Genomic DNA, 15,264 nt, shown 5'->3' with positions numbered 1-15,264 from the left:
TAGACTTAAAACAGCCTGCTCTCAGGTATCTATTTTTTTTTAAGGTCTTGAACTGAAGCTTTGAAATTGTCTGATGCATGTCTACCAGGCATTCTTAATTGGACAACTGACATAAAGAATACATAGAGGAGAAATCAACTTTTTTGGTACTGGATGAAATTTAATTAAGTGGTATTGTATTTTTATTTATTGATTAGAAACCCTGATGATTCATAGAATCATAGAATATCCTGGGTTGGAAGGGACCCATGAGAATCATTGAGTCAAATTCCTGAGTCTTCCCCAGTTTGCTAATTATGTAGCTTTGGTTGCGATAAATGTTTTGATACATTTGACATTGCACCTGATTTTTATTATTACTGCAAAGCATAGTACACTCTTGCATGAGCAAGAGTCTTAACATTTTATTTATGCTGATATTGTATAAGCCCTTAACTTCCTTGCTTGTAAATGGGAAAAAACACAATGTTGTGACTTATCTGTGCCACAGCTATAAGGAAGAAAAATTTTTGTCCCTATAGGATGTGATTTTGCTTACTACAGCTTTCTACACTCAGAGCAAGTAGAAGGGAGGACCATTGTTTTATGGGCATCTTTTCATTAGGGGCTAATGGATGACTTGTAAAATTGTAGTGGATTGAGTGTAGGGGTGTGATTATGTCTTGATTCAAAAATAAAATGCTCCTTTTGTATTTATCACTTACCATATGATGCACTGAGTTTTGTTTCTAGACTGTATTATCTCGGATAATGAGCTTATCAAGTAGTTTGTCATAATAGTTTGTTGGGTTGACATGGTGCTTAGGGATATGGTGTAATGGAGAACGGTCAATTTTAGGTTAATGATTGGACTAGATGATCTTCAAGGTCTTTTCCAACCTAGATGATTCTGTGATCTGTGATTCTGTCATCAGAGAGGCATACAGGGCTGAAGCAGAAGCTTTATTTGAGAATAACATATGGATTTTGCCAGTGGAGGTGTCAGTAACTAGGAGCTGTAGGGCTGCACCTGACTGGTACATGGGCTTTTAAAAATTGTGAATTGTATATTATGAGTAACACTGGAGTGCTCATGAACCAGTCAGCCTGAAAGTACAGCTAGGTCTAGCAAACGCTGTAGCACCTGTTTCAGATAACACCCAATGACACAGCCTCGAAATGCAAATTTTAGACAATGCACAAAGGGCACAGTACTGTAAGCATCTCTGTTCCCTCTGCCATCTATCATTCACTAAGATTGTATGATGTTATTATTTGTGACAAGGTCATGCCTGGGGGCTTTATTTCTCTAACCTAACTGAGCGTTTATAGCAGGTGCATAAATTGGGACCTGAAGGCTCGCTTTGAAGTCAATGGAGAGAGAAATGCATTATTTGAAGCCTTTTATCCCCCTTCACTGACTATAAAAGGAGGCAGGGCTAACTAGCCTCCTACCCTAGATGCGTCAGTATTGAGGTATCTGAGGTTTGATGAATCTGTGTCTGGATAGATGTGTTTCTTGGAACCACTGAGTCTCTTCAGAACAGAAGACAGAGCCCATTCCTGCCCAGCGTTGCTCACAGGCTTCAGACTGGAAGCTGGGAAGAGACAGCCTTGAGCAAGTGCCCTGTAGTGAAAAGGAGAAGGAGAGGGAGGATGGGTTGCAGCTTTGAAAAGTTTTGTGTTTTGAAAAAGGAAGAGCACTGGGGGAGTCTTTACTGTTAGTGCCTGCTCTGTGGGGAGTTTGCATACCTCACAGATTTTGTAGTATTGGAACCAGGAGATCCTGATCCAGGGATGATTTATTTTAGCTGGTTTTCTTTCTTTCCATTTTTACAGAAAATATTTTCTTTTAATTATTCTGACCCTTTCATAGTTTCTAAAGACAAATAAACTGTTTACACAACATCAAACAGCCAGTGGTCAAGGCAAAACATATATATTTTTTTAAATTTTTTTGTTTGAAATCATTTTCGTAGATTTCATCATAATAGGCTCCAGGACTAGTGAATGCTGACCCCTTTCCCAGTACTGACTGTGTTGACCAGAAACTGTTATGAAGTAGTCAAGATCACGAAACTTAGTCTGTTTTACACCTACTGAATGCTTCGATCCAGGAGTACTCATGGCGATGGACTTGAATGAAGAGGTTGTTTTGCACACAGGGGTCAGGAAGGTGTTTTCGTTATAAGGATCTTAACTTGCTCACTTATGTATTGTCCTGTATGTATGAGTTGGACTGGTTTGTTCTGTCATTTGCAGTAAACAATGTAGTCACCTCTGTTCTCTTCTTGGTTGATGAAAATCCTCTGCCTACACTGTATTCCAGCACGTCCACCACAGTCTGTGGCTGGTAGTTACAAGATTTGAACTAGTTTTAAAAACTGCTCACCAGAAGTAAACCTTAAACGGGTATTGTTAATGCACTCATGTGTGCTTTGATACTGCTTTGTGGTAGAAAGTTCTTCACAGCAGCTCCATTCTCTCTCTGTCTAGGAAGCACTGCAGAAAATTCGTCAGAAGAACACAATGAGACGTGAAGTGACTGTTGAGTTAAGTAGCCAAGGATTCTGGAAAACAGGGATACGCTCTGACGTCTGCCAGGTGACTAAACCACAGAGATATCTGTGATGTATTTTCTTTCTTGATAGCTGCTATTTACCTCTTGCAAGGGTTTGCTGTGATTCTAGGCTGAAGAAACAAATGGAAATTAATACCTTTGCCTCAATAATAGTTCCCTCTTGATTTAGGGAACTATTCTAGTGTCCTGTCCACCTTCTCCACACACACATAACAAAAAGTTATTTTAAAATGTTAGTTTGTTTTCCACTGACTGATTAGTACAAGGGAGAGCTGGTAGGAATGGCCAGGTTAATGCTGGAGGTTGGCGAAATGCTGAGTCTGGTATGGAACACCAAGGGCTTCTTCATCTTTCAGTTGGGTTGGGTTTAGATATTTCTGTTTTAATATCTGTTTCTATTTAGATATTTTTTAAAAATCAAATTTTACAGTGAAGCATGAAGAAATATCTTTCTGCTTGAAAGAAAAGAAAGAAAAAAACCCACCACAACTAACTTTTGGATTAAAACAGGTGACCCTCAGTATGAAGATATCTTTCAGATACTCTGTTTCATACACATAACATCTCCAAGGTACAGATTTCTACTAGATCCTATTCTGAAGCAGTTGACAGCCACTAGCTTTGTGATATGATAAAAATAAGTGCCTTTTTTACATAATATTAGTAAAATTCAAGTAGTTATAATAGCCAAGTAAATATACTAGAGGTATACTTGCATCATTTTTTTTAGCAGTTGTTTTGGAGATTATTTAAGAGTTAAATGCTTACAACTTAATATTAACAGTTTGAAGTATAAACTTTGGGGGTTGCTAGGCAAAGGTATATGGAGAAATCCCATTGTTACCTTAGAAGTTTGGAAGGCCAAAGGGGAAATTCTAATGGGAGAGAAATACTAATAACTAGAATTGCTTTTCTTCTGTCTGAAACATCTATTGATCCTACTATTGCTTCTGAAGTCAAAGAAAGAGAACAGTGGAACAGTATCTTCTCACATAGCTGAGGAAAATTATGGGCCTTTTCTAATTATTTGTTTTGAACTGTATCTATTTTTACAGGTTAAGTAAACAGAGTAAATTTCTAACTTGGGAACTTCGAAACAGTTCTGTGTTATTCATAATATCTTCTGTGATTCATCTCTTAATGTCTTCTTGGATATTCCTGTTTTGTTTTGTTGCTAAAGGACAGCAAAACACCAAAGAACGATAAAACTAAAGCTGTTTTGCAACTTTGGGCCCATCTGCAGCTGTAACATCTAAATTAGCCAGTATGAAGGTCCTTTGATTCGATTTCTTTGAGAGGCCAAGAGTAGGCAAACTGCATGTCTGTAAAATGCAAGATTGATGCTGTTGCTACATGCTTTCGCCCAGATTAAGGAAGACTTAAACTAAATATGCATAAATCAACTCTGTGGGCAGAGCTGAAGTGCAGTGATTTAAAATTAATGCTTTTAAAAGCATTGCCTTTTAGAAGATTTAAATTCTTTTAAGTCGCTCTGTTAGCTTATAGTTGCTCTAAGTTCCATGTAGCAGTAATGACAGTGGTCTTTGCAGTCTCACAAATGAACTGCTTAGAGGGGGAGAAAAAGGGGTGAGTGAAATGTTCCAAAACCATAAAATGGCTGTGTTCTGCCAGACTCACTTCAAGTTATTTGCTAGGTGAAGTGCACTACTTGGCTACTAAGCTGGGCAGCGCTTACTATGGAATCTGGCAGAATGGGGCCGTGCTGTGAAGATACCACCCCTCCTCCACCACACACACACACATCATTGCCTGTATTGTTGCTGGTGTGCCCTCAACAGCTGTGATAAGTGTTCAGGGTAAGAGAAATGATGTATTTCAAAATATTTCAGCTCACCTGGTTCTTAACAGCTTCAGGTCAGGAGTGTCTGCCAGGGAGGGTTGGTGGCACTAGCTGTGGGCACTGGAGACTCCCTGCCTTGGCATGCCTGCTGCAGCAAGAAAAGAACATGCAGCATAGTTAAAATCATATATATTAAAAACAAAAAAAGAAGTTGCTTGCATGTTTATAACCAAATGCAAGTACCAAGGTTATGGGATAACTCCTGTAGCCATATTGTTTCAGGAGATTTTTTTTAAATCACTAGCCATTCTTTAGCCAAAGACAATTTTAAAAGCTTATTTTTTATTTTCTTATAAAGAGATAAATGCATAAAACATCAGAAACATCAAATAGCTATCATCCAACACGATGCACATTAATTGAATCAATCAAGTATTTAGTGCCATGGAAGCAGCACTTTGTCAATATAACTGCAAGAGTCAAATTAAAGGCCTTCTGTGTGCTTCCAGGGAGATGTCACTTAGGTCACTGCGCCACAGCTGATAAAAATCTAAAACTTTAGATTTCAGTCCTCAAACTTAGGGCCACATGTATTTGTATAAAGAATATTAAACCTTGCTTGAGGGACTCTTTCTGCCTAGCACAGTGGAACATATAGGCAGGGAAGAAGAGTTGTCACGTGAAACAAGTTTTGGGTTGTTCTTTTTTGTTGGTTTTTTCTTTTGTAAAGATTTCCTTCTATGAAGGAAGACATGGGAAGCATACCTGTACAGTTTATATCAAGGTAAGAGGGGTGTTCTCCCAGCTTGTAACATACCCTAGGAAAAATCTAAGTGAGTGACATGGTAACAAAATAAAACTTTGCTTCCACTTACTCAGTTTGCTTGGGATGGTTTTGCATTTTTCTGCCATTCAGAGATCCAGAGAGTCCTTTTCTTGCTGTTAACTAGTTAATTCCATCTGGTGGAAAAGGACCTGGTGGTGTTGGTTGACAGCCACCTGAATATGAGCCAGGAGTGTGCCCAGGTGGCCAAGAAGGCCAGTAGCATCCTGGCTTGTGTCAGAAATAGGTTGGCCAGCAGGACTTGCTGGACTAGGGAAGTGATCGTCTCCCTGTACTCAGCACTGGTGAGGCTGAACATCAGATACTGTGTTCAGTTTTGGGCCTCTCGCTACAAGACATTGAGGTGCTGGAAGTGGGTCCAAAGAAGAGCAATGAAGCTGGTGAAGGATCTAGAGCACAAGTCTGATGAGGAGTGGCTGAGGGAACTGGTGTTATTTATCCTGGAGGAAAGGAGGCTAAGGGAAAACCTTATTGCTCTTTTTGTAGAAGACCTGAAAGGGAGGTTGTAGTGAGGTGGGTGTTTGTCTCTTCTCCCAAGTAGCAAGTGATAGGACAAAAGGAAATGGCCTCAAGTTTTGCCAGGGAAAGTTTAGATTGAATATTAGGAAAAATGTCTTCACCAAACTGTAACAGGCTGCCCAGGGAAGAGGCTCAGTCACCATCCCTAGAGGTATTTAAAAGAGGTGTAGATGTGGTGCTTAGGGACATGGTTTAGTGGTGGAGTTGGCAGTGTTAAGTTGTCCATTAGACTGTATGATCTTAGGGGTCTTTTCCAACCTAAATGATTCTATGATTAACTTCCAGTGATGTGTTCAGTTCTCAATAATTTCGCAGTCTTTTACTTAAACTTTAGTTAATTGCCATTGGTTATTCTCAACTTCTCGATACTAGCTATTTTCTGCTGTTCTGTCTTTAATGACATGCAGAAATCCATAACATCATTTATTCTGTAAATTATACATCATTTGCTTTGTATGCTTGTTTTTCTTGGATCTCTCCACACTCATGTTCTATAATCATACACATTCCTCTTTCTGAAATTGATAGCTGTCAGATTTTGATTGCCTTAAAACACGTCATTCTTTTGAATATATTCCTCTCATGTCACTAATAGAAATGATTAGAAGAACTGAAATTTGATATCAGTGTCACAAAAATGGTCACATGCATAAAATTCTTTAAATACTGACGTTTCTTCTGTAGCTCTTACTCTTCACTCTTATGCAAGATTTTTGATATTATTGTACTTGCTGTATTTCTGTACTGATAAACTATACTGCTTTCTTACTTCAAGCCAGATCTGTCTGAAGTCAGTATTAGGGTAGAATTCCTGCTTTAAAGCACTGAAAGAGGGAGACTTCCATTGTCGCAAGAGAGTTAGTTAAATTGTTACTGAAATTTTCCCTAACAGAGAAACGTTATTTGTTTCCTAGATGATCAAACAGCAACCTTTCTGGTATTTTTTTAGCACGTTAAACCAGTAAATGCCAGACTATGTCACTTCAAAAACCCCCTAATTCTTCCTCAGAAGGAAATGAAGTAAGGCACTAATAACTGCTTGAAAATCAAGTGGCTACTGTTGTTCATTGAAAGCTGGTTAAAGTGGTATAAAATGCTTCTTCCCTAATGTTATGAGGCAGAGGGGAAATGTTTTTTTTTTTCATCCTTGGTACCAACCTTAAAATGCAGGTTGTTAAATAAGAAGGTACAAACGTATAGCATCATATTCAGTCACAGCTTATTGAAATTTGGTGTTATTGGTGACCAGACATGTTTTGCCTCATTCAGAATACTTAAGTGCAAAACTGGTTTTATGTATTTATTTAGTCTGGGTAGGGCTGTGTTCCCACCACGGTGATGCACATGGGCAAACCTGATTTAATTAAGTGCTCTGATGATGAAGTTTGGGAAACCATGCTTTTTAAACTCATTTAAGCCGAAACAGTAAAACTCAGTGTTGTGATGAAGGGAAAGCGTTTGTATTTATAGCTTAGTCAACTGAACACTGTATACACTGAAATTGAATGCTTTTCCTCATTGCAATTGTTTTTTAGCATGCAATGATGCTTCCTGTCCTCACCCACCATGTCCGCTACCATCAGTGCCTGATGCATTTGGACAAATTGATAGGCTACACTTTTCGAGATAGGTGCTTGCTGCAGGTAAGATGCAAAAAAAGTAAGCTACTTGCTGGTTTGTCTTCCTAATATTATTGAGTTTATCCATAATCCTGCCTGCTGTACAAACTTGAGAAATGTGCTGTATTGCTGCAGCTTGGATATACTTGATTAGTTGCACTGCAGATCTTTCAAAAGTTCCAGTTGTCACAAGAGATTTCTGAATAGAGACATCTATTGTGCATGTAGGTATACACCTACCTTTGCTCCAGTGGTAGGTCTGGATTTGCTTGTATTGTGTAGAAAGACAAAAATATGCTTACTGAAAAGACTGTCAGGTACATTACTCATTATTTCCATGTAAGTTCTTCTTTTAGATATTTGTGAAGAATGCAGTGTTATTCTGCAGATGAGCATACATGTCTTGCTTCTTCCTTTTATAGTCTATTGTTCCAAAAAGAATAATTTGTGTTGCCTTTTTATTTTGCATTTATAGCTAGCGAAAAGGAATTTGCAAATGTACGTTCAGCTCTTTGATTTCTATGAGTCATGAGACATGATGAAATATTTCATTTACAAACAAGGACAGGAACTGGAGAGGAGAATTCTTATTATTTGTTTTAAATGCATCCATGTTGCATTACCAGTCATTTATGTAAGCACATATTTGGAGCTGATCAGCTCCGAAGGCTGACTCTTGGCATGGTGGCCTCTTTCGTCTTACGGTTCTTCTGAGGTTACTGAAGGGAAATGGAGACTTCTGTTCAGAATTTTCCCCTGAAATAAGCATCATCTCTCTCCACTGACTAGGGCTGAGAAAGGTGAATTTTCTTTAAGTTCAAAACATGCAGTTTCTGTATGTGTATAGAGACTTTACTCCCAAACTACTTCATGCAGAGGCTTACAGAGAAATCTTTTCTCATAGCTTCTTTGTCTTCTAGAAGTTGGTTGCCAGGCTTGCTCTGCTGAAAGTTATATTAAATATTGAGCATCCTGTAGGATTTGGTTGTTTGCAGGCTGCCTTAATTTTAATATGAAAGATAAAAATGCAGTGATGGAAATCTTCAAAGTGTTGAAACCAAACACATAAACCAAAAAGCAAATTGCAATTGAAAAGGAGGAGAAAGCGAGTGTGTGAGCATTAGTCAAATTAATGTTTAGTTATAACAAAAGTACTTTTTAATGCTTGATCCCTATGCAAATTTATTTAAAACCTACAAACTTGTTCCAGAAGAGAGCTTTTTAAAAATGTATATAGCAGCAGTCACCTACTTAAGCATAGGCAATATTAGATGTATAATTTTGCATTGATTTTTACCTTTTTAATTATGATGTATTTTTTTTAAAGTACAGACTGGGCAAGAAAGGTTACGCTAATTTAACTATTCAGAGAAATTGTAATGTGTCATCCAGTTCAGATGGAGAAGTTGAGAATGTGCAATTATGACAAACTTACTAATATTAGCAAGGAATTAAAGAGGACTTGGAGAAAGTTCTTACTGTTGATCAAATACAATTTTACTCTCTAAAACAACTAAGCTTCTCTAAGTCTTATGTTTGCAAAGTCATGGACAATATTGGAATGAACTACTGGAGTGTCTTTGCTCACAGCCTTCAGCACCAGTCCTGCAAGTGTTTCAGAAGTAACTTTAATGCAGCTTGAATCTGCCAATGTACTTCTTGTTTTATATACAAGGTGTGCGTACGCATGCGTTTATACATGCATAATATTTTTAAGTGTGTATGTGTAAGGAGAAAATGTGTGAGTTTGCAGGATGAAGTCATACAAGCTGGCCGTAGTTCTATTTACTGCTGCCATTTTGGTAGTGGTGGTGTCAGCAGCGGAATAAGCTTTTGATAATGCTAGATGGTACAAATGTAAAACAGAAAAACAATCCTACCATTGCTGTTCACTTCCAATTGAAGAGTGGCCCTGTATAGTCATGAGAGAAAGAGTTATTCTATGAATAACTATTCCAGAGGTAATATACTTGTTTGTTGGTTGGTGGTTTTTTTTGAAGTAGGAAAGTTTTATAGATATTTAAATAACCTAACTCAAATTATGTGAATGATTGATAAGCTCTTTTAGGTGTTCATATTTTTAATATGAATATTCATGCTGCAATGTTAGAGTGAATATATGTTTAAATAAGCAAATGTATTGAAATCAGGTCAGCAAAGCTGGTAAGCAAAACTCCTAGCACACATTGACAGTTCATGCTTTTTCTCTTCTAAACTAATTTTTCTTTAAAGAAAAAAACCTCTTGAAAATTAATTAGTTGAACTGATGATTGGGCATAAATGTTGCTTCTTTCTGGCATCTGAAATAGTACATCCTACATTTAAATTACTGGAACCAAACTACTGATTGACAACATCACTTTGTAGCTTTTCTTCAAACTGAAAAAGAACAATTATTATCTACCAGCTAAATATGTATTTTTTTCTTACATTTGCAAAAATATATCTAAGACTTCTTTTTTTTTTTCCTGTATGTGCTACGTTATAGCTTGCCATGACTCATCCAAGCCATCACTTAAACTTTGGAATGAATCCAGATCATGCCAGAAATTCCTTATCCAACTGTGGGATTCGACAACCGAAGTATGGAGATAGAAAAGTTCATCATATGCACATGAGAAAAAAAGGTATGCTATTACACCACTACCATTTTTTTTCTCACTTCACACAATCAGTAAGAAATCCTTTTGTCCATTATTATTTCGTTGGCCATTGTTCCTCTGAGAGATCCCTTCAGTGGAGGATTTAAATGCTTTTATACACAGGCACCAGTGAGATCTTTCTAAAAGACTCTGTTTTGCAAGTTAATCAACAAGTAAAGAGCTGAGAAAAAGCAAGGATAATAAATGGGAGGATGTATTTTCTTTGATTTTTGGCCAAATACTGTTTTCTTAATTTGCTGCTCAACATGATGAGCAACCTGGAGGATATTTTGTAAAAAATGTCTTATTAATGTGAAAGTACATGATCTGTCTGCTGCAGAATATCCCTTGTCGCTTAAAAGTATATTCAGCTGTAATGAAGTAAATTGTTTATGTAATGTTTGGCATGTCTCTTTCATGCAAAGGTGGTATTTTTGTCTGGCTCTCTGAATACAGAAATACAGTAGTATTGTAACAGAACTGCAGTCAGGCAGAGCGCATCTGCAAGGATTATGCTTGCTTAGAGTAAACCCTATAAGAAACAGGATGATCTTGTGCAGCAATTACAAAGTAACGTTTTGAGCAGTTATTTTCTAAGCCTATTCAAATTGAATTAGTGGTTGTTTTTTTAATAGTGCATTGTTTATATTTCTAGGGATAAACACCCTGATAAATATTATGTCCCGTTTGGGACAGGATGATCCAGCTCCTTCCAGGTAATGCTTTTGTTTGCAAGTAGGAAAGCTGTGGCAGAGGGGGAGATTATTAATAGAAACAACCAACTTACTGTCAGCAACAGCTTTGGCAAATAGTTGAAATGAAAAGTCATTTTCCATTGGCTTTTATATTATGATGATGTGCTGAACCGCCATTAGCAGTGACATAGTAAATGTTTGGTCATGCCTGCAGAAAACTCCTCAGGAAGGTTTTAACAGATAATTATATCACTGTAGTTTACCCTTGAAGTGAGGACTAAAAGGCTACCTTTTTGCTTTCTGAAGAACAAAACATAAGATTTGTTGTTATTGTTATCACCGATATAAATTGAATTCTCCATCACATTTCCTCACAGTTGTTCGTTCCTGGCATGGCACCTTGTTAACATGAGTGTGATACTGAACATAGGTTTCACTGATTTACTGGTCCAATTTAAGGACACATGCAAAAACCATTCAAGCTGTAATGTAATAATCCTTAAATGACCACTAAGAATTCTGTGCAAATAAGTAACTTTTAAGGTGTGGTTTATAGCCACAGACACCATATTTAGCCAGACTGAATAAAGCTCATAGGGCTAATGCAAGAAACAGTTGCATGTAAAAATTCCTAAATGCATGAAGGCAGAGTGTATTTTAGTTAACTAGTGCTATGACTAGGCCTTTTAGGATTTGTCATTTTGGACAAAGCTCAGGAAAGGGAGGAATTGAATTCTGGATAAATTACTGTTGCAGTGTTCCCCAAATGCTGTTTCAGCTAGACCATGCCCTTTGAGAGTCAGACTCAAGCTTATTTCAGCCCTGTTAAGATAATGTGAGATAGGGCTAAATTGCATTAATTCTCACAAAATAACACACAAATATAAAATCCCACTTCTGAGAGATCTGTGTTTTCTGCTATCTTGCTACACAGAGAAGTTGTAGTTTTGCTCACACCTTATTATTTTACACAGCAGAGGTATTTGAATTCTTTCAGCCCATAACAAAGGCCTGCTATTTCAGAAATTAGACTAACTATATAATTGTTGCAGGAGTGCAAATTGCAATAAAAACTGTCAAACACTTGAGAAGGATCTTCAGGGTTAAAAAACCCCCAATCCTGTGGTAGTGGTCTTGATTCTGTTACAATCACATGTGAAGTCAAAATGGTGCTACTATAACACTTTGATGCGTAGAACAGAAATTTGTATGTGTTCAAAGACAAACTCACATTCTTTTTCAGTTGCTGTGTCCTATTAGTCCTTTGTTATATAAGACAGCTTTAAGGAAACAAAACTTATGAAAAAAAAAAAGGAAAACCAGAAGCAGTGATAGTAAAATCTTGTATTTCCTGTTTTCTTTCTAGCTTAATGGCATCTTTGAATGCACCTTCTTGCACAGCCATTTTTTCTTCTAAGCTTAAAGGAAGTTACAGAAAACAGGGCATTTAAAGGTGCTGTGAAAAATAAAAGTACTTACTCCCTTGTAGCTCTGCTGTACCAATGCATCTGTGGCAGTCATCACACCCTGCAGGTGTTGGATGTTAAATACATACACTTCTCTAGTTACATGCACAAGACTGAAGACAGATTGTGTATTTCAGTCACCTGGTGCCCTCTGATGGACAAAGAAGCCCGACCTCAGTGCCAATCAATGGTACTGTTTCCTTTCTCTATTTGTTAAGCTCTGACAGTAGCTCAGAACTGAACGTATGAAAATTTCAAAGGTGGTGGTGTCAGTCCTGAGTTTCAAGATTCATGTAGTTGTTATTCTGTTTTGGAAAGAATTGTAACCCAGAGAGGGTTGGGGAGGCTGCAAGAATGTCTATCATGGCTGATTAGCAATCAGCTCTGATCTGTTCTATTTTAATTGTATTGTGTAAATAACCAGCATGTGTTTCTTAGCTGGTTGTAAATCTTAAAATTCCTTTTTCAGGATTAACCACAACGAGCGTTTAGAATTTCTGGGAGATGCGGTGGTGGAATTCTTAACAAGGTAAATAAATGGAGGGTTCTTCAGCAGTCCTCACCTTTGTATGTTATTGTCATACTGTTTGGCGTATTAAGCTTTGCAGTGTGTACTTTATGACTGTGCATGTTTGCAGTCCTGCACATCTGAACACAGCTTTCTTGAAAATTCCTTTAGTGCAGATGATACAAGGAAGATTACAAAGTGGAAAAGCTAGAGTTTTTGTTTCATGGAGTACATTTTAAGTTGATTTGGGTTAGAGATTATTCACCTATAGACAAGTCCAACATTCTACCCTTTTTTTAAAGGAAAAATATCCTTAGCATGCCATTTTGTTTACATGGGTTCTTTTTCACTAGTTGTAAGTGAAAAGCATTTACTGGTAATATGGTTACAGTTCTTATATTTCCAGTTTTTGGGGCTGTAGGTTCTGTTATCTCTGTTTGTAAATAAAATGGTTGAGCACAAATGTAATTAATTTAGAAGTAGTAAGAAAAACACATGGTTCATTAAAAATTGTTTCAGTTTTGGTCGGAGTATTCTGAACTCAGTGAACAATACAGGGGTGTTATCAGCTACATCCATTGGCCTCTTACCTGAGTATTAGAGGCAGGTAGTTTGCATAAAATATTATAATCCATTTGCATCTGTTTTGCTTTGTTTTTAATAGGGGAGTAGTCTTGTTTACTGTAAAGCTTCTCTTCGAGCAAGCTTGTTATATGAATAACAAAACTGCCCTTTTATCTCCAGTCTCTGCTAGCCTCTACTAGCCATTAGCTACTCAGTATTAAAAGCTATTAGTCTATAAAGGTCTCCACTGCCCTTAAAACCCATGGCCTTTTCTCTTATACAACAATACGGGCTGATAAGATGGAAGACTTGCTGATTAAAATGTCTTGCATTTTTCATTGTCATCGTTCATCAACCATCAGTTGACTTTCAGAGCTAACTTTTGTCTCGATTGAGGAAAAAAAACTGAATTACATTTCTGTTCAATAGAGCATGTAAGCACCTATTTAAGTCCGAATTTTTTTTTCTAACTCTCTTGACTTCAGGTCTCTGCTTTTGTGAATTATGATGCTTGATTAGATTGCCTCTTAAGTTTTATAGCAATTTTTGTCCTTAAATAATCTTTCATCCATCTGCACTTTTCTCCCTGGGTACTGGGTTAATAATATATTTTAATAATTAGTGCCATCCACTGCCTTATTTGTGGAATGTTGAAAACCCTCTGTATTAAACTTTTTCTGACATGGATTAGATAGTCATATATGAAGATATTCAGAATCCTTTATCCATTGCTCACATCTTGGTTGGACCACTGAACTAATTTTTTTTGGTTTGTTTCTGTTTAATGAGGGATCTTACTTGCGTGATGACAAATATCATTAAAGGCAGTTGAAAGCCTGTGATTTTTACTGATTTTTTTTTTATTATTTTTTTTATTATTTCTGTGGTATTAATGACTTCACACATTTGATAAATACAGGTTGTTGACTTCTGGTCTTTGGCCCCATTAGCATCTGTTAAAGTACTGTAAGAAACTTGTAAAACAAGTATCCTGAATGATGGTCCAGCCTGAATTAGTGGTATCTAAAAGCACTGCATACCTGCAGCCTGGAGTTTCTCAAGGCTGACAGTTCCCTTGTGCTTTATTTCTCAGTGTCCTCTAGGTGTCAACCTTGCTGAACCCACTGCTGCTGGTGGATAGAAATCTTCAGATGAGGGAACTGCATGTTTTTGCAGGGATTTAGAGATTATGTGCTGCCCAGTAGAGAAAAAGCACTCTTATTCCCCTGCTGCCAGTGTGGACCAGTCAAATATTAGTGAGCATTTTTTCAATGTTTGTTTCTTTACCTTACTTCAAGCTGAGTGGCCACCTTGGGAGGGACCTGTGTTACCCCCAGGATCTGAGGGAAAGGCACGGTTCCCTAATGGTTCATCTTTAACCAAACACTGACAGCATCTGATTTGATTTTTGTTTTGCTAGTGTCCACTTGTACTACCTGTTTCCTACTCTGGAGGAAGGCGGTTTAGCTACATACCGCACTGCCATTGTACAGAACCAACACCTGGCCATGTTGGCTAAGGTACAGTTTTATATGTCTTTGTATTTGACACCCATAGCTAGCATACTATCAGTGCATGGATTGCTTCTTGAGGGATCTGTCTGCTTTGAACATCAGTGTCTTTACTGTGTTTTATGTACAAGATTTGGGGTACAGTAACTCTTCAGTTTGAAAGTAGATTTTAAAGATTAAATAGGATTTAGTGTTCTCTCCATAGCATGTTTTTAAAAGAAGTAATTTTTGCAGTCTTTAGGATGCTTATGTGGAAGGAGTGTCTATATTTACCTTTAAATTGCAGATGTAATGAAGCTGATAGTAAAAATTTAGTGAAGAAAAATAAATTAGATGCTTATAAAAGGACTTCCTGATAGAATATGTAGGGAGAATATGGCAGCAGGTGGTAGAGAAAGTGTCTGTGTGGGAAATAATTTTGTCTGCTCCATAACCTATGAAGTCATTTTCAGATTCACCATGAACTGTGGAAGAGAAATATGTCGAAAGGGCTTTTGGTGAAAAGTTGTATTATCTCACCGGAAAAATAGAGATG

At 37.3% G+C, this 15,264-nt stretch overlaps 1 protein-coding gene across 2 annotated transcripts in view; it reads left to right on the top strand.

Moving 5' to 3' along the window:
• The window catches only part of DROSHA (drosha ribonuclease III), a 75,075-nt gene that overhangs the window by 35,419 nt on the left and 24,392 nt on the right, over nucleotides 1-15,264 (top strand). For both annotated transcript variants that reach the window (XM_074899550.1, XM_074899549.1), the window contains 6 exons: nucleotides 2,476-2,583; nucleotides 7,260-7,367; nucleotides 9,832-9,970; nucleotides 10,641-10,701; nucleotides 12,616-12,675; nucleotides 14,639-14,738. In XM_074899550.1, coding sequence (XP_074755651.1) covers nucleotides 2,476-2,583; nucleotides 7,260-7,367; nucleotides 9,832-9,970; nucleotides 10,641-10,701; nucleotides 12,616-12,675; nucleotides 14,639-14,738 — 576 coding nt within the window. The remainder of the gene's footprint in view (nucleotides 1-2,475; nucleotides 2,584-7,259; nucleotides 7,368-9,831; nucleotides 9,971-10,640; nucleotides 10,702-12,615; nucleotides 12,676-14,638; nucleotides 14,739-15,264) is intronic.

Source organism: Athene noctua, chromosome 2 (genome assembly GCF_965140245.1).
Source record: "Athene noctua chromosome 2, bAthNoc1.hap1.1, whole genome shotgun sequence".
In the NCBI taxonomy this organism is placed as follows: Eukaryota; Metazoa; Chordata; class Aves; order Strigiformes; family Strigidae; genus Athene; species Athene noctua.
This window is presented reverse-complemented; position numbering and strand designations above follow the sequence as displayed.